This window comes from Cyrtonyx montezumae, unplaced genomic scaffold (assembly GCF_038088225.1).
Source record: "Cyrtonyx montezumae isolate F1298 unplaced genomic scaffold, pur_monq_1.0 scaffold_30, whole genome shotgun sequence".
NCBI lineage: Eukaryota > Metazoa > Chordata > Aves > Galliformes > Odontophoridae > Cyrtonyx > Cyrtonyx montezumae.
The window spans coordinates 1,216,366-1,236,111 of record NW_027072035.1 but is presented as its reverse complement, the minus strand read 5'-3'; the positions used below and the strand labels follow the sequence as shown (position 1 = coordinate 1,236,111).

At 39.4% G+C, this 19,746-nt stretch overlaps 1 protein-coding gene across 1 annotated transcript in view; it reads left to right on the top strand.

The window, feature by feature from the left end:
• The window catches only part of KDM4C (lysine demethylase 4C), a 263,542-nt gene that overhangs the window by 173,913 nt on the left and 69,883 nt on the right, over window positions 1–19,746 (top strand). Inside the window, exons 15-16 of the mRNA XM_065744185.1 lie at window positions 10,080–10,135; window positions 15,973–16,081. Of these exons, the coding sequence (XP_065600257.1) occupies window positions 10,080–10,135; window positions 15,973–16,081 (165 nt within the window). The remainder of the gene's footprint in view (window positions 1–10,079; window positions 10,136–15,972; window positions 16,082–19,746) is intronic.

Here is a 19,746-nt window from a genome sequence, read left to right as displayed (position 1 = left end):
GTAATGCTTTAAATTCTGATATTCAGGCCACACAAAAATGATGTTCTATATGAGCAGTTGCCAGATATATAGGAATATGGTTCTGTTTTCAGCCCTCAGTATCTCTGGCCACCAGCCATCATTTTCATCAGTCTTAAGTCACTCAGAGGATGATAAATTTCTGTGGATCAGTTGCTGATTATTCTTCATGTTCTTACGATGCAAACATGGAAATCCAGAGTGGTCTATTTTAAGTAGTTTAAAATTATTGTAAAGGAGATGGGGAAATATATTTCATGAGAAAATACCAAGGTGTTAAACTTTTCAGTGTGTCACATACTTTTCCACAACTGTACTGTTTGCCAGGTGTTAATTTTGTTTTTCTTCATTCATTTCAGTATTTCCATTATCTGATCTTTTTGATAAGTAGAGAAGCATTCTTGATGAATTTTCTGCAGATACCATGGACTCTTGGACATTCCATAGGCTGAAGTGTACTGTTTTTGGTTAGGATTTGCAGGATTGGATCTTACTGTTTTGTAGGGTACTAATAATATTACTGTATTGAATAAATAGTGTAAAATAAATTCTGGGACAAAATTCAGCAGATAGGTACAGTTCCTGTGGGTGGCTGGAAATAGAATGAGCTCCATGGGGAAGTGGACATGGCAGGAAGCCAGCTGTAGTTCAAGAAGCATTTGAACTACACTGTCAGTAATATGGTTTGAATTTTGGGTGGTCCTTTGTGGAGCCAGGGCTTTGCCTCAGCGATCCTTGTAAGCCCCTTCCAGCTTGGAATTTTTTGTGATCTTGTACTTAAACAGAAGCTATCAGTTGTGCCCAAATAAGATGGGAGTGCCTGACCAGGCATTAGTTACTTCTGCCTTCTGGAGTTGTGACCACTCTGGTCACAAAGTTATCAATTCAATAAATCTGAAGCACCAGACAAAGATATTTATGCTTACAGTGGGAGTGAAGCTTGAAACGATCTTTTTATTCTCTTCGTGTTTGATGGAGCCCAGCTGACGAACTGTGTGGCAGTGAACACACATGCTTAAAAAAACCTCAATAGATTGAGTGGGCTGGAAGATAATGACATGTAATTAAAAACTTAAAACAAACAAACAAAGAAACAAAAAGAAATGGTAGGAAATTCTTTCAGTCATTCTTCATAGACTTTAGTAATTCCATAACAGAGGGCTGGAAAAAATTAAGCTTGTTCAGTGTAGCTGAGAGAAAACAAAAAGTAAATCAGTTGTAGCATCATGTGCAAAATAATGAGAATAAATCGAAGACAAATGTAGTTGATTGGCATTCCTTCAGTTTAGAGGTAAGTTGTAGCAGCTTAAAACTTCATCTACAGAAGCTTCTGTTAATACCATGACACCTTGCAAAGTTTTCTTTCTAAAAATAGTAAAATACTGGAGTGTAGAGATTTTGTATAATTTACTCTTTTAAGACTGTTGAAGGTGTGATAGAAAGGCATTTGTTGGGAGTAGCTGAAGAAGAGTTGATTGTGCGTTAAGTCAGAATAATAAAACAGACACTGAGATTACTTTTTTCTGTGGTTCTCTTTTGCCTGTTTGAGCAGTAGCATTAATTGCAAAGCTATTTAACTGTGACTACAGTTCTAAAGGAGGAAAATATCATCAGTTTGATAAACAACCTAAGTGTATTAGTGTATTTTTCCTTGCAAGCAATTCCTTGCTTATGTCAGTGTTATTAAGGGCTACTGATATTTATTTGGGTCCTGTTTGTCATTTAAACATAAAGCCTATGTTTCTTTTGGTTAATAACCTTAGGTTATCCCAAAAGCTGTTACCTAGTCTGAGCTTTATAGTGAAGATACATGTGTCTTTGTTTTAACGATTCTTTAAAGATATGTTTGTTTTTTTTAAAAAGGAATTAAAAAATGTGCATTTATGTTGATCATGCCGTCTTGAAGCTGTTTATGCTACCTTTGAATTACATTCCTGTGTCTTTTAGGAAATTTTTATCCATATTCTTTATCTGCTGTCATGATATTTTATTATATTTTAAATTGCTGTGTGATACCACAAACCTCTCTGGAGAAGGAGACGTAATTAAAGTAGATTACTTATTTGTATGGCATTTTAAACTGGGGGGAGTATGGAATGAGTATATTTTGCTTTCCAGCTAAGACAGCTCTGGCTTACAGTTTTCATATGAAAAAAATGTGTTGATCTTAATTCTTGTTCAGGGCAGGCATTCCTTAGCAGCACAGCAGTTGTGGAAGATGTGAGACTGAGATCCGACTGACTGTAGGAGTTACATACCCACAAAAATTCACTTCTTGCTTTAGAAAAGGGGTCAAAATCAGAAGATTTTATTATCAGGAATTTTTTTGCCTGAAACACTTATCTTCCAGAATTTGTTTTGTTTACTTTCTTGTCACAATTATTCCTAGAAGACTGAGCTGAGGAAGACCTCTTTGAAGAATTCTCTTCTAGGTAAAACTTTAAATCTTGAAGGCAGAGAAGGCGAAGTTTTGTACATTGGAGAATAAGAAAGATATTATGAAAAAAACCCCACATTTAGATCTTGATTTAGAGTTAATAAATCATTTTTTATCAGGGAAGGTTCCTTTTAATTCTTTTGCTTAAACTAGAAAGTATTGTTGTTAGCTTTGTAAATAATAATTTCTTAAACTTAAGTCAGTTGTATTTACTTTATAGAAAAATCGGGGTATACTAGGTTTCTTCTATCTCTTGTGATTTTGTGAAAAATGAAGAGTGAATGCAGCATAGGAATCCTAGCTGTATTAGTAACTAGATGAGATTGCACTTCATGTGAATCCCAATTAGGGTTGTTAGTAAAATTTGGAAACAGCAAAATGCATTAGTGTACTCATTTTTCATAGCCAGACTTTACTGTGATGGTGATATAAAATGGAATTCCTTAAGGAAAACTGCATTTAAGATTCAGAAGCATATTGTTTCCTTGCATTTGTAGCTTCTCTAAGTTGCTGAAATAGCATACTTTACAATACTTTGTTCAACTTTTTCATCTTCTGGGATACTCTTGGAATCATGATAATGTATCTTTATAGTCTAATACACAGTAGGTCCTGTTTTATAATGACTATTGACAAGTGGAAGGCTGAAACAAAATTCATCTATGCTAATGGACAAAAATAGCCATAAATCAATCTCCCCCAAAAAACAACAAAAAAAATCAAATAATTTTAAATAAGTCATCTGCACAGCTCCTGGAAGTGTAACTGTATTCATATAAAGTGTTTTGATTGAGAACAAACGCCTCATTAATCTTAAATGCTTCAGCTAAAGAAAGCTAGTGAAGTCAGGATGAATAATGACTGGCATTATGGAGAACGCAACGTAGTGTGCAGTGTGCAAGGGTGTAGTCATCTAGTTGCTATAGTACATAAACATAAGTACTTTTATTATTTAGAGGACAAAAGTGTTTGGGACAGGAAAGAGTAAGATATGAGTGAGTGAGGAAGTGTGCTTTACTGTCTTACTTCATAACGACCTCACTGTTAATAGCATTACTGAGGAAGAGGTGTAACTTTCCACAGATTACTTTAACCTTTCATAGCATTACAGAAATAATGCAGCATCTAAACTGGTCAGTTGACACTGAATTCAAGAACTGTATGAGATCCTGTGCTGAGTGTCATGTTAAATAGTGTAGTGTATTTTTAATTTTTCTGCAGATTAAGCTTTCTAATGCTTTATATTTCTAATGCCTATATTCAGTCTTTTGGTTTGCATTTGTTTTCTGGATAGAGTGCATTGCTTGACAGATTTTTTTCTTTTTTTGCAAGGCATTTGAAAAGTAGCATGTAAGAGCTTTCTTCATTCAAGCCCAGAAACTACCCTGTTTCACCCCACTAAAAATAATGATTTTGAATAGTCTTTTTATAGTCATGCCCTTCTCACTGGTACGATGTCAGCATTTCTATTATAAACTCCTGTTTTCACAGCCTGATAACTGCCAAGATAACTCATTACATGTGAGTTGGCATAAAGTGTTTTAATTTTCAGATTTATTTTGCTATCCAGCTCTAAAGCATTTTGATGTTGTTGATAGAGAGAAAGTTCTGGGCTGAGTGTAAAAAACTGGTTTTAGCAAAAAGGTCAAGTCTTTCCTTTTTAGAAGAGTAATGCTAGATTTTATCTATCTATCTGTCTGTCTGTTTGTCTATCTATCTGTCAGTCTGTCTACATTTCTGTTTTTCTTCTCTGAAAAAAGATGACTTGGAGAATCACAAATGTTGTTGCTAAATTATTTAGCTAATCAGAGATGGAAAATATATTTCTGATTTTGGTGTTAGTCTGTTACCAAGACATATATTGCTTATAATAAACAGTCTTTGACAGTGTATTTTAGAAGGGTTGTAAACTGAATATCTGTGGTGCTGTCATAGAAAATGAATTGAAGAATATTAAATCTGAGCAATATCTTTGTAATCCCAGACCTCAGATCCTTTTAGACCTTCAGGTCACAGAATCACGGGATGATTAAGGTCGATAGGAACCTGTAGAGATTGTCTAGTTCCACCCAGTGCTAATGCAGAATAACTCACAGCAAGTCTGTCTGCCTAGGGGGGAAAACTCCCATTTCATTTGGGTGCAAACTATTCCAGTGCTTTGTAATTCATACAGCAAGGAATTGCTTCCTGAAATTCCCTTCTTTTCTGGCCACCAAGTTAACCTTTGCCACTGATTGTCTTGAGCACTTCTGCATTTCACAGGTTCATAAATTAGTTGAGATTTAATTTGAAAACAGTGTTATAGATCTTGTTCGAAGACTCCTGCCATGGGCAGGGACCCTTAACACCGAGTCAGGTTGTTCAAAGCTCCATCTAGCATGAAGTTGAACACTTCCTGGGATGGGGCATCCACAGCTTCTCTGGGCAACCTGTTCCAGTGTCTCACCAACTTTATAGTTAGTCCCCTTTTTTAACTTGGGTACGTTCTGTTATGTCCTATAATTACAGAAGTTGCCTTACATAGTTTTTACAAGTTCCTGTTAGGTACTGAGAGGCCATAATGAGATCTCTTTCTCTTGTCCAACCTGAACAAGACCAGCTGCCTCAGTTTGCCTTCGTTGTAGAGGTGCTTCAGCCCTCTGATCATCTTTGCAGCCCTCCTCTGGACCTGCTGTAACAGATCCATGTCTTGCTTGTGCTAGGAGGCCGCGACATGTAGACAGGGCCTCAAGAGGGCAGAGTGAAGTGGGACAATCACCTCCATCGTCCTGCCGGTCACCTCTCTTCTGACCCAACTCAGGGTACTGTTGGCCTTCTGGGCTTGAAACTCACACTGCTGGCTTTGTCCGGCTTTTCATTCACCAGAGCCCCTAAGTCCTTCTCCACAGGGCTGCTCTCTGTCCACTCATTGCCCAGCTTGTATTTGTGCTTGGATTCATTTGGGTATTCTCATTTCACCAAACTGTTTTGTTCTCTGGAGGCTAAAGCACGATTTTTGTCAGTTGCAGTTTTGAATCTGGCCTTGCTTGGAGTTGAAATTGAACCAGAGAACATCTGGCAACCTTTTCCAACATAAATGCTTCCTCAGAGACCACACATGGTCTCCAGGAAGATGAATACAAAGTTTCTGCATGGGCAGGGAGAAAGATAGAAATAGCCAGTAGCAGAATATCCCGCTCTGCGCAGCGGTGAGGATTTCTTGAAGAAACAGTTTTTCATCTACTGATGTTTAGACTTAAATTTAATATTTATATTGCTTCCAGATATTGTCTTACAATACTGAGAGTTGTCCTACATATATTTTTTCAGTATAAATGCTATCATCCCATTTTTGTTTGTGTTTTTGCTAAGTGCTTAGCCTCCATGTGGTGGTTATTACTGCAGTCTCATTCTTCTGAGAGAAAGTGATTACTTTTGTCTCTTATACCCCTGATGCTTGATATTTATTTTAAAGGCTGCTAATCTCAGTCCTTTTGTCTTCTCTTTAAAGGTGAGGATATCTGTAATTTTTCTTGGATACTTAGGAGCAGTGACTCTTTCTGCTGTAAACGTTTTCTAAAATGGAGTCAAATGTTGCAGAAAGTGTTTCATATACAGCCACGTAACATTCTCCATTTCACAGCCTATATGTTTTTAACTTAAGATGTGATGAAAAATGACACTTCTTTGGTGTTGAAAGATTAAAATACTCAGAAATTGACAGTTTCTGAAAATAACATTTGCAAATGTATTAAGAGAAACACTGGCTCTATTTTAATTATGAAAGAATAGACTCAAGTATAAATAAGATGAGAACATCAGATAAATGAAGAGGCAGCACTGCCATCTCCAAATTCACTTTAAAAGATGTGATGCTGGGCATTGAAAGGCAGTTAGATAAGGTGAATCATAATGGCTTGGGTTGGAAGAGTCCTTAAAGATCACCTAGTTCCAACCCCCCTGCTATTGCTGGGACACCTCCCACTCTGCCACATTGCTCAAAACCCCATCCATCCTGGCCTTGAACGCTTCCAGAGAGGGGGCATCCATAAACCTCACTGGGCAACCTGTGACAGTGTCTCACCACCCTCGCAGTAAAGAATTTATTCCTAATACCTAGTTTAAATGAGTCTGTTTGAAATGATTCATTCTGTAATCACTGCTATATAAGGCTGTGCTAATAAAACCTACTGTAAGAACTTCATAATGACAATATATGAATAACATTCAGTGAATGCATTCTATTTGTTTTTCAGAATCAGAAGTCTTATGAACATTTGAAATTAAATCTGTATTTTATATAATTTATATTGAATTGTGTACTTAGTGATGAGAAACGGGATTTTCCTAGTATCTAGGTATTGTTTCTAAAATATTTGAAAATGTATTACAGCTTTAAAGTACAAGGTTATATAAAATTAAAACAAATTCTGGTTCACTATCCTGTCTTCAGTAAGGCCAGAAGTGAGTACCTTGTGAAGAATATAAACCTTGTACAAGCATTCCCTAATCCTTTCCCAATCCAAACAGTATGCAAATAAGAAACTGCCATAGACAAGGGCAGTATCTGTGTATTTGCTCAGTAGCCATTGATGGATTTTTTTAATGAACTTTCCTTTTTAAGTGGTGTAAACTTCTAGCATCCCCGTGTTGCAAACTTAAGCCACATTTTTTGAAACGCTTTTTTTTTTTGTGTTTCTAGAATTAGTTTCCTTCTGTAGTCCTTTCATAGCAACTACCTGGTTGTTGCATTGGTCCACTCAGTCTTTTCCCAAGCCACTCATAATTTTATTGTCATTTCTCAGACTCCACAGTGTCTTTTCTTTCCTGACCTGAACATCCACAATCTGCTTAATTATCTCTTAGTTAACACTTCTTGCAGGTGGTGCTAAGCAAATAAAAGGAGTGATTTTTTTTTTTAAATCAAGCTCGATAGTATAAGAATAGGTAGAAATGTTCAAGATTTTTTCAATTATTGAGATATTCTTGAAAACAGGATACAACTTACTTGGGAAAAGTTCAAGATACTGAAGCTAGAGTACAAGCACAGGAATGTGGAGCAGTCCTTCCAGTCACTACTGTAGAATTGTTTCTGGGGGTTGTGGTGCATGCATTTGGTGCTGTTCAAAGAGATGTGGGATGCAAGTAAGATATGCTATAATTAATTGACACCACCAACAAATCCTGCCCTGACTGACGTCATCAATTATTTGCTCTCTTTGCACTTCAGAGGGGAAAAATGTGACCTCAAATGAAGATAGTGAGTAAAAAATTAATGATAGTTTAATTTAATAAGAAGCTGAAGATGGAAAATGCCGTAAACAAAAGGAACAGCCTATTTCTCATGTTTACGATGCATAAAGCAAAAAAGAAAAGGAAGCTTAAATGATATCAGGGAAGCTTCAGGTTAGCTGCTGGCAGGGATGTGAATGGACTGGAAAAGACCGTTAGATTTAGATTGATTATGGAGACTATGTCACTGCATTTTTTTTAAGAATTTCAAAATACATCAGACAAAATTAATTAGGAATATATGTTTTATTTATTACTATCTTTATCCACCCACACATGTGTGCTTCCTTGAACTGAATACATACTATTCCTCGGAGATGCCATTGTAATTTACAGGGCTGTAGAAGAAAAAAGAGAGCAGTTTACCAAGAAAGATGATCAATGTTCACAGTTGTCCATAAGAATAACCATTGTTTGACTTCTACTTCCCTCACCCATGGCTTGACTGAATTCTGTTTCCTTTCTGCATCAAACTCTTACTGTCTCACATAGAATGGTGTTGCTGATGAAGTAAGCAAATAAGGAAATGTGTGAATGCCTTTCCTATGAGCCCTGCAGTCATTATGACTTTGAAGTTTGGCAGAGCACAAAAAACACACATAGACAACCAAATGCATACAGATTTAAATATAAAAAAATGAGAACAGGCTTCTTTGTTGTTGTTGTTGTTGCTGTATTCATCCATGCAACAATAATTAATATGCATCTATGCTTGCATAATAGTGTATCATTCCAATGAAGATGTTTTGTCTTTTGGATGTATGTATTGAAGAAGATATAGTTAATTCATACTGACTTTTGCTGTGGTTTCAAGCAGTGTCTGAAGTAGAGAAATGAAACATAGACAAGATTAGGAGTGGTGGTTGCAGAATTCACTGTTTAGTTGCAAACAAGGAAAACTGGGCAGTCCAGAATCTATGAATATGATTATTATGAAAAAATGCTTTGTTTCCACTAAAAATGAAAAAGTATTATTGTAATAATGCTTGCAGATTGTATGGGAATGTCTTAGTATATGCAACTTTTGGAAAAAAGTGTTTTCTTCAATAATTCTAGAATATTATGGAGATTTTTAAGTAGGTGAGCAGTTAAAAACAATCTAAGATCTACTGTAGAGATGTGTAAAATAATGTGCAGAAGGAATTGTTATTTAATGTAAATACATATGACATAAAATTACTTGCTTAAAAGATTTGCAAAGTTGTAGTGAATGTGTTCTGCACTGAAGCTGTACAGTGAAGTCTGTTGCTTATCCTGAATTGCGTACACAGTGAATACTCATTCTTTCAATATGAGGACAGGGGTCATAAATGCTATGTCTGTTCTCAGGACTAGTGGTTAATGGAGTTAAGTCCAGCTGGCGTCCTGTTACGAGTGGTGTCCCCCAAGGGTCAGTTTTGGGGCCCATCTTGTTTAATATCTTTATTGATGACCTAGACGAGGGAATTGAGTGTACCCTCAGTAAGTTTGCAGATGACACCAAGTTGGGAGGATGTGTCAAACTGCCTGAGGGTAGGGAGGCCCTTCAGAGGGATTTGGATAGGCTGAATAGCTGGGCTGAGCAAAATGGTATGAGGTTCAATAAGACCAAGTGCCAGGTCCTGCACTTTGGCCACAATAACCCCATGCAATGCTATAGGCTTGGGGCAGAATGGCTTGAAGAATGTAGAGAGGAAAAGGACCTGGGGGTGTTGGTTGATGCTCGGCTCAACATGAGCCGGCAGTGTGCCCAGGTGGCCAAGAAGGCCAACAGCATCCTGGCCTGTATTAGAAATAGTGTAGCCAGCAGGAGCAGGGAGGTGATCATCCCCCTGTACTCAGCTCTGGTACGGCCGCACCTCCAGTACTGTGTTCAGTTTTGGGCCCCTCACTACAAGAAGGACATTGAGGCCCTGGAGCGTGTTCAGAGAAGGGCAACAAAACTGGTGAGGGGCCTGGAGCACAAGTCTTATGAGGAGCGGCTGAGGGAGCTGGGATTGTTTAGTCTGGAGAAGAGGAGGCTCAGAGGAGACCTTATTGCACTCTACCACTTCCTGAAGGGGGGTTGTGGTGAGGAGGGGGTGGGCCTCTTCTCCCTGTTAAATAACGACAGGACGAGAGGGAATGGCCACAAGTTGGAAAGGGAACTTTGTTCAAAGGTAGTATTTAAACATTTTTCTTCAGCTCTTTGGAATTGTCACTCTTTTTGTTATTATATTCTGTTTTTTATATAAGGAAATGCAGTGCTTCTAAGTGGCAGGTTGTAACCTGGTACTGAAATATATTAGCAATTTACTAGTAAGATCAGCTGAATAAGACTGCTTTGTAACCAGTCTATAAAGCTCACTTGTTTCTACACTATTTTTATTTTTAGGAATGTTGTCTCTGCAATTTGAGAGGTGGTGCATTAAAGCAAACTACTGACAAGAAGTAAGTAATATATTCTTTGAAATTACACATTTTTGTTTTATTTTTTTTCCCAACTCGTTGCCATGTATTGAGCATTTGTAAGCTTAATTACTTGACAGTATGCCTTTAATTGAATCTTTGTAAAATTACTCCCACTGAAATGTGTCACTGGCATTTTGTGAAATAGTTAGATGCTAAAAAGTATATTTGTTTTAGTATTTGCACGCTCTTACTTGTTTCAAATTCTGTTCTGCTTGTTGTTGTGTAAAGAGGACAAATGAGAGCTCATTTGTCATTGTTTGCATGAGCAAATCTTATCAAACAGTGAAGTTTATTTTATTCTTTAGTCCTGGAAAATTTTTATTACGAGATTTAATACAGAACCTTTGAACTTCTCCAAGAAACAATATTTTAAATTAACTAATCTGAATCATCTTAAAGTAATTCTGTAATAATTCTGTAAAGTAATAAATAATTTTTTTAAGTACGCTTCTATTATAAGCTGTCAAAAATAGCATTGTTGCTGACTTCATTCTGTTAACAGCATTAGCATTTTTCTTTGCATTTGTATGATAGTACAATATATGAGGTGACTGTTGAGGTCTAACCCATCAGTCAGCTAAGCTCCACACTGCTGTTTGCTCTTTTCTCTCCCACTCCAGCAGGGAGACAAACAAGGCTTACCAGGGGAAACCAGTGTGTGAGAAAAAGACAGTTAAATAGGACAAAAGTGGAAGGAAATACTGATACTAGGATATACAAAACAAGTGGTGCCTGATGCAATTTCTTATTGCCCATTGACAGATGTCCAGGCAGCAGTGGTACCTCCCCTGGCCAGATCCCTCCAGTTTTATAGGTCATGACATCATATGATATTGGAATATTCGTTTGGTCGGTTCAGGCCAGCTGTCCTGGTTCAATCCTGTCCCTGCTTTTTGTGCACACCTAGCCCCTCCCTGACAGGACAGCATAAGAAGCAGAAAATTCCTCGGCTCTGTGTAAGCACTGCTGAGCAACAGCTAAAACATTGTTCTGTAATCACAGAATCAGGGATAAGAAGGGAATTCTGGAGATCATCTAGTCCAACCCCCTGCTCATTCCCTAGAGTAGGTTACGCAGAAAAGGTTCCGGGTGGGTTTTGAGTATCTCTAGAGAAGGAGACTCCACAGCCTCTATGGGCTGCTTGTCCCAGTGCTGTCAGTCATCCTCAATGTAAAGATGTTTTTACACATATATGTACTGAATTTCATATGTTCCAGTTTGTGTCTGTTACACCTCATTCTGTCTTTGTGCACCACTGAAAAGTGCCTGATCCCATCCACTTGACTCTCACCCATTAGATATTTATAAACATTGATAAGGAAACCGTTGGCTTTTTGGTCACAGAGGTGCACTGCTGGCTCATGGTCAACAGGGACACCTAGTTCCTTCACTTCATAGCTCATCTTCAGCAGGTTAGCCTCTAACCTGTATTGATACGTGCATTGAAAATTACGTATAAGACTTCACTGTTGGCCATATTGAACCTCATGAAGTTCCTTTCTTCTCACCTTACAACCTGTTCTGGTCTTGTTGAATGGCAGCACAGCCTTCTGGTGTGTCAGCCACTCCACCGAGCTTTGTGACATCAGCGAACTTGCTGAAGGTATACTCTGTCTCTTCATCCAGGTCATTTATAAAAATGTTGAAGAAGATCAGACAATGGTACAAACCCCTAGGAAATATCTCTAGTTACAAGCCCCCATTAGTCTCTGCACCACTGATTACGACAGTCTGAACTGTGTCAGTCAGCCAGTTCTCAGACCACCTCACTGTTCACTCATCTATCTGACACTTCATAAATTTAGCTGCAAGGATGTTGTGGGATACAGTGTCAAAAGTCTTGCTGAAATCAAGGAACACAACATCCAATGCTCTTCTCACCTAAGACTGGCCAAGCATGATTTCCCCTTGCTGAATCCATGTTGAGTCTTCCTAATAACCTTCTTTCCTCTACAAAAAGCTGATCAATCACCTTCTCAGTGGTAGAGATGAGTCATTCCACCGTGGCCCGTAGATTTGTATGCACTGAGTTTACTTAGATGACCTCTGACCAGATCCACTTCCACCAGAAGGAAGTCTTCCTTTCCTCAGTTTCTCTATTTTCAGGGTCTGGGATTCCCGAGTGGCAATCTCACCCATAAATATTGAATCAAAGAGGGCATTCAGTATCTCTGCCATCTCAGTGTCCTCTGTTACCAGGGCAGCCACCTCATTCAGCAGTGGACTTCCGTTTTCCTTTTGCTATTGGCAGTGTTTTTCTCTTACACTCGCAGGGATTTATAGTATTCTTTAATTCTGCCCATGTTCCAGCTTGCAATATCATTCATGCCCACTTGAAAAAGCAACAGCAAATGGTAGTCCATGCTCTTGACAAACTATTGCACCCTCTTTTCCGTGTCCCATATCTTTGTTCCTGCAAAGCAGCAGGCCTGCCAAGACTCCCTGTCAGGCCAACAGAAAGGGCCATAAGTACCACTTAAGTGAGAGTCACCCACTACAAGCACTTTGTGTTTCTATTTATGAAGTCTGCTGTAAGTTGTTGATACGACTTCTTGCAGACCTTGGTCATTGATGTCCATATGTACAAGAGCAAAGTGTCTGCTTTTGGTAGCAAAGCTAGAGAGTGGGGGGCTCAAGTGGAGCCTGCTTTTGTGCATCACAAGGGACTGAGGTGTCTCCTTTTCAGTGTTACTCACTCTTGGAGTATGATTATTTAACAAGCTCTCTCTCTCTCAGCACCTCTAATACTATACAGCCTTTTAACTACTTCTTGCAACTCAGCCACTTGTCATACATGATCATCCACCTGTGCACACTTGTGCAGATACTTACTTAACACCAGGAGAAGGCTCAAGGCACTCTGTGCTGCATGAACCAAAGTCTCCTTGCTCAACAGTCTGAGTGGATGCAACATATATCTCTGAAGAATTTTCCTGTAGGTTTATTAGCTTCCTGCTTTTTCTAGTGAGAGAAAAAGGAGATAACATCCAAACAGAATTTAAGTGTCTTTCTAATATTTGGACCTGTTGGATTGCATCTTTGAAAATAGATAAATTTTTGTTGTAGGTTAAAAAAAAAAAAAAAAAAGCACCAAAAGGCATCAATGGGGATTTGCAGAAAGTGTCTTCCTCTTTGTAATTATAACTGAAGTCTTCTGTTTTGGGTTTCATCCCTCTGTAGGTTTCTGTTACAGATTTCTGAAATAATAGCTCTGTAAAAGTGTTTAACTTCCTGTTTTCCTGTTTCCATAACAGATTGCACTTGTGTTAAGTCCTCACCTGTACTTAGGTGTACAAGTACCTGTACCTGATGGATACGTATAAGTCTTTTGGGCCTGAAAGAATTCTTCTGAGAGAGCTGGCTGATGTCACCATTATCTCTTTATTCTAGCTATTTTTCAGTGGTGTGGAAGATCTGGAGATGTCCCACTAGATAGGAAGCTGGCAAACGTTATGAATATACCAGTTTTTAAGAAAATAAGAAACAAAGCCCTCATTATTATAGGCCTGTCTGTCTCACTTGAATACTTGGTAGAATTACGGAGAAGATTATTTTGGGAGTCAATGAAAATCCTGAGTTTTTCAGAGAATTACAGTATAGCTTGGATTGAAAGTGACTTAAGGATCATGTACTTCCAACCCCTCTTGCATAAGCAGGTTTGCCAACTGCTAGTCATGTTACCCAAGGCCAATTCAACCTGAACTTGAACAGTTCCAGGGATGGGGCATCCATTGCATACACAGCTCTGTGCAACCTGTGTCAGTGCCTTACTGTCATCTCAGTAAAAAAATTTCTTCATAACATCTACCCTGAAACTTCCTTTTTAGTTAAGAACCATTTTCCCTTGCCCTGTCTCTATCAGATCTTATAAAAAGTCAGTTTCCTTCCTGTTTATAAGTTCCTTTTAAGTGTTAGAAGGCCTCAGTGAGGTCTCCCCTGAGCCTTCTCTTCTCCTTGAGCCCAGCTCTCTCAGCCTGTCTTTGTAGAAGAGATACTCTAGCCTCTGATGATTCATCTTCATGATTCTAGCCTCCTCTGAACCGTCCAGCTGCTCTGCATCCTTCCTGTATGGAGGACTGGGACCTGAACGCAGTACACTGAAGGGGTTCTCACACGGGCAGAGTAGAAGGGGATAGTCACTGCCCTCTCCCACCTCTCTTTTGATGTACCTGAGAATACAGTTGGTTTTCCATGTTGCAGACACACACTGCTGATTAACTCCAGTTTTTCATACACCAGAAATCCTTAGTCTTTCTTGGAAAGGCAGCTCTCAGTGAGTTCTTTTCCCAGTCTATACTATTATCTGGGATTGCCCCAGCAGTGACCGTGATCCTGCTGCCACTGGTCCTAACCAACACAGGTTCATGAGAGTTATGTCTTGTTTAATGGACTTAGTTTCATTTTGTGATAAGGTTGCCCATTGGGTTGACCAAGGGAATCCAGCAGATGTGAACATTTTGGATTTTTAGTATCCTTCTAGGCAAAATGCCCAGAGCACATCTAGACAAAAACATAGTGTCATGAGTGCACAATTGGCTTACAGGTTGGGCTTGAAGCATTATTGAGCTTAAAGCATTATAAGGTCACATCAGACTGGTGGCCAGTCACTGATAATGTTGCCAGGTCTCCCTTTTAGGGCCAGTTTTCTTAGGTGATTTTGTGTTTTATAAATACAAATCTCAAACGTATACTGTGCAAATTTGTGGACAATGCTAAATTGACTCCCTCAAGGGTAGAGAGCCCTTGCAGAGGGATTTTGACATATTTCAGGACTGGGCAATCACCAAGCATATGAAATTTAGAAAGAGCAAGTGGTGGATTTTGCCTCATGGGTCACAGCAGCCTTGGATGTATGACAGACTGGGAGGTCAGATTCTGGAAAGCAGCCCCATGAAAAGGGATCTGAGGTTTTTGGTTGGCAGCAAGATGAACGTGGGTCAGCAGTGTGCTCTGGCAGCATAAGAGCCAGCTGTATTCTGGGAGTCCATCAGGCCCAGCAGTGCTAGCTAGTGGGAGGGAGGGGTTGTCCTGCTCTGTTCTGCACTAGTGCATCTTCACCTAGCTCACTGTGTGCAGTTTTGGGCACCCACAGTACGAGAAGCACGTAAGACTATATTAGAGAGCTTCAACAGGATAGATACAAACATGGTGAAGGTTCTAAGAGTACTAGACATGCAAGGAATGGCTGAGGTCCCTGGGGTTGCTCAGCCCAGAGCAGAGAAGGCTGAAGGGAGGCCTCATGGTGGCTGGAGCTCCTCATGAGGTTGAGTGGAGGGGCAGTGCTGAGCTCTGCTGTCTGGTGACAGTGACCCCAAGGAGACAGTGTAGAGCTGTCAGGAGAGTCAGGGGGGTGTTAAGAAAAGGTTCTTCACCAGTGGGCAGTGGGCATGGAACATGAGTGGGTGTGTGGAGCCAGGAGTTGGAGTCAGTGTGCCTGGGTCTCTCTACTTGAGATATTTTATGATTCTGTGAAACTACTGTATGAAAAATTGCATATTAGTAAAACAACCTGGTCTGTGCATGTGTGCCTGGGTAGAACATCTACAAATTTATTGCACTTAGGAAAGACAATATGTGAAGTATTTTAGTAATTTTTTTTACAAATAAAAATTTGCAACAAGAAGCCAGTCAATGTGAGGTGTTAGTGTTGTAAATTGTGTTAACTTATTTCAAAGAAGTCTTCTGAAATCTTAGATGGCAAATGTCTGGATACTGTTGCCTTGTAAAACTGAAGCAACAAATTACAAGTAATGAAGCATCATTTGTATTTGTGTGAGGTTTTTCTGGTAGTGTTCTTGACCTGCTACTTTTCACAGGTGGGCTCATGTAATGTGTGCAATTGCCGTTCCAGAAGTCAGATTTGGTAATGTCATGGAACGTACACCGATAGACACTAGCAGAATACCTTTACAAAGACAAAAATTGGTGAGTGCTATGTTTACTTTACGTATTCTTTGCTATTAAGATATTCTAGTATTTTGAAATGCATTTAAAATCTGAATTTTTATTATTATTGCTAATTACAGAGAATTGAATTATGTTTAAGATTGGAAGTACTTAACTGAGGTTTTAATGATACTAACCTATTGCTTTTTAAATATAATGGCAAGTCATTAACACCATTTACAACCTCTGATATTTAAAAAAAAATAGTTTAAGTCTGTCCTCCCCCAAAAGAGCAATTGAAAGCTTAACCAGTATCAATTATGAAAGTTTAGCTTCTGGATTTATATTGATGATGAAAGCATTGAAACTAGACTATGAATATCACATAGCACATATTTGTGAGGTCTTTTTATTATGTATTTTTGCCTCAAGGAAAAATTTGTTGAGGTAAAAGAATGTATGATCTGGTTGCCATGCAGCTTGTCTACCATCTGGATATTGAAAAACATGCATAAAACAGATCACACATTATATTGAATTGAAAAAAAAGCAAAACGCTTTCCTAAGGAATTTTGAAAGCTGTTGTAAAAAATAAATATAAGTTTATCCACTGCAGGCATTTTGGAAGGTTGATGTACAAAAGTAACCTGTTCAAGTGCAATTTAGTTTAATGTTCCTTGGTATGTTACAAAGAGAATTAGTAAATTTGACAGATTTTGCATCACTATGATATCATCATCTACTAGTAAATGACTTGTGGGCCACTAGAGTGATGTAGGGAAATGTTGTAATCAACTTTCTGCACCTGCTTCTGCACTTGCTTTTTCAGAAATATTTCTTGACTTATCTGACCATAAACTAGTTACTTGCATAGTTTAAAAAATATTCCTGAATGCTGTTTTAGGATTTATTTAGTTTAATATCGTCTGTGGAAAAGAGGAATGGAGTGAATATTCTTCCATCATCCTCCCCTCTAATTTTGTTTCTCATAACTTCAAAATATTGGATTTTTTTGTTTTTTAATAATCTGCATGCAAATCCTCTTTTCACTGTGACAGAAAGTATCACAAGATCTTGTTTGAACAGGCAGTATTTTCTCAAAACATTTGAGACAGTCTGAGATCCTTCCTAATCTGAAAATATAACTGTTAGAAGTACTGAGAATTAATTCAGTGTTTTTGTATGTTTTGAGGATCATAAACAGTCACAGACATTTGTCTGACTGGAAGTGATTGATCCAGAGGCTGAAACCACAAAAATTTGTAGTTTACTGGGTATCAAAATTCATTCTGTTATAGGCTGTCCATTCCTTTAACTGTATAAGAGTCACAGAAGCATTCTGGAGGTGGCTTGAATTAATTTGAAATTTTATTTGAAGGTATGGAATCAAAATGCACATTTGTGAAGTGTGTGATTTACAATTTCTGTGTCATTTCTGCTGAGTACAATAACGTTGATCAGTTGTTTATAACTGACAACTTTGTCTTTTGTTCTTTCCTGCAGCTGATACAAAATTGTTTGCAGTCCTTAATTTTTTATTTTTTCAGTTCTTGAAGACTCTTTTGGAATAGAGTGGCATTGAGATGCTCCACATTGTCTTTAGCTACACATACCCTTTCTGTCTCTTGCAAGTTCCTGAGCGCTTAGTAATGCAGTATTTGCTTTTAAGTAAAAGTTTGTGTATTGGATTGGAATGCATATTGTGACAGAGTAACTCTGTTGGATACAGAGAAATCAGAGGTGGAGTACTATACACCTGGAGTATTGCCCCAGGTAGTGAGCGGATGGCCTTGCTGTGAGGGACGGAAGCACTGTAATCCTGGATTAGCTCATTAGAGCTTACTTTTCAAAGTTGTAGTTTCAGACATTGAACTTATAATGAAATAGCTAGGCTTGTACTAATTTAAGGGAAGTATGCAGTTTGACAATCATAGAATCATAGAATCCGAGGGGTAGGAAGGGACCTCAGGAGATCATTTTGTCCACACCCCTGCCAAAGCAGGTTCCCTACACCAGGTAGGCATACTGGCGGGTCTTGAATATCTCCAGAGAAGGAGACTCCACACCCCCCCTGTGCAGCTGTGCCAGTGCTCCGTCACCCTCACCGTAAAGAAGTTCCTGCGCACATTCGTGCAGAACCTCCTGTGCTGCGGTTTCTGTCCGTTCCCCCTTGTCCTGTCTCCAAACACTGCTGAAAAGAGTCTGGCCTCACCACTTTGTCCCCACACCTCAAATATTTATAAACCTGGATCAGGTGCCCTCTCAGTCTTAAGGCTAAACAGACCCAATTCACTTAGCTAGGGGAGGCCCTCTGGGCCCTTCACCATCTTTGTGGCCTTCCTCTGGACTCTTTCCAATAGATCCCTGTCTTTTTTATGCTGGTGAGTTCAGAACTGGACACAGTACTCCAGGTGAGGCCTCACCAGGTGTCACACTCCAATATAAAGGAGTGAGACGAGGTTCTTTGATTGTGCGTATACCTGAGGGCGAGATTAAAACACAACGGGTCAAATGTTAGCCCAACCAGTTTATTACAAATACTAGTTGCTTAGGGATATGGGGAAGGGAAGGTAAGCGATAGAAAAGAGATAAAAGGCAAGGAGTCTTGATAGAAAGCAAGAGAGATATAATCACCACTGTGGATCCAGCAAGGTTCATAGTACATTGATCTCAGGAATTCTCTGATCACTGCGGTGGGATGGGAGAAAGCTGGGAAGCTTCGCAGCAAGCAGGCCAAGGGGTTCGTCCGAAGAGTTTCTCCCCTCAGGGAATTCTCCTGTTGCTCTTCGGGAGTTCCGTCAAAGATTTTTTTCTTTGGGAGTTCTTCTCCAAAGTCGTTAGTTTAGTGAAGGCCTTTTTATCCCTCATTTCTCAGTTTTTTTTCTTTTCTTTCTGTTAGTGTGACATACGTGGCCCAACAGATAAGCCAGCAGGGAGTGGTACCTTTTTTGCCATGACCAAGCATTATCGTCTTTTGCAGTAATCAGCTTCTCCAAGCCAAACCCCAAAAAAGACAGGCTTGGCCCTGCTTCTCCTTATCTTTACAACAATAAGCAGAGGCACTGTGGCACAGTGACACCCACCTAGATAACCTGCAGTTCTCACTTAGAGTCTTATCACCAGAAAGGCTTCACGAACCAAGCTTTGTGACAAAAAAAAAAAAAAAGAAAACAGTTTCTGTCTTTCACACCAGGGCAGACTAGATGGGGAGGATCACCTCCCTTGACCTGCTGGCCATGATCTTTTTAATGCATCCCAGAATGCCATTGGCCCTCCTGGCCACGAGGGCACACTGCTGGCTCATGGTCATCCTGTCCTCCACCAGGACGCCCAGGTCCCTCTCTACAGAGCTCCTCTCCAGCAGCTCATCCCCCAGCCTGTACTGGTGCATGCAGTTATTCCTCCCTAGGTGCAAGACTCTACACTTGCTTTTGTTAAATTGCATTTGGTTTCTGACTGCCCAGCTCTCCAGCCTGTCCTGATCTTGGTGAATCTTACAAGTCCTATGAGGAGTGGCTGAGAGAGCTGGGATTGTTTAGTCTGGAGAAGAGGAGGCTCAGAGGAGACCTTATTGCACTCTACCACTTCCTGAAGGGAGTTTGTGGTGAGGAGGGGGTGGGCCTCTTCTCCCTGATAAATAATGACAGGACGAGAGGGAATGGCCACAAGTTGCGCCGGGGAAGATTCAGATTAGACCTGAGGAA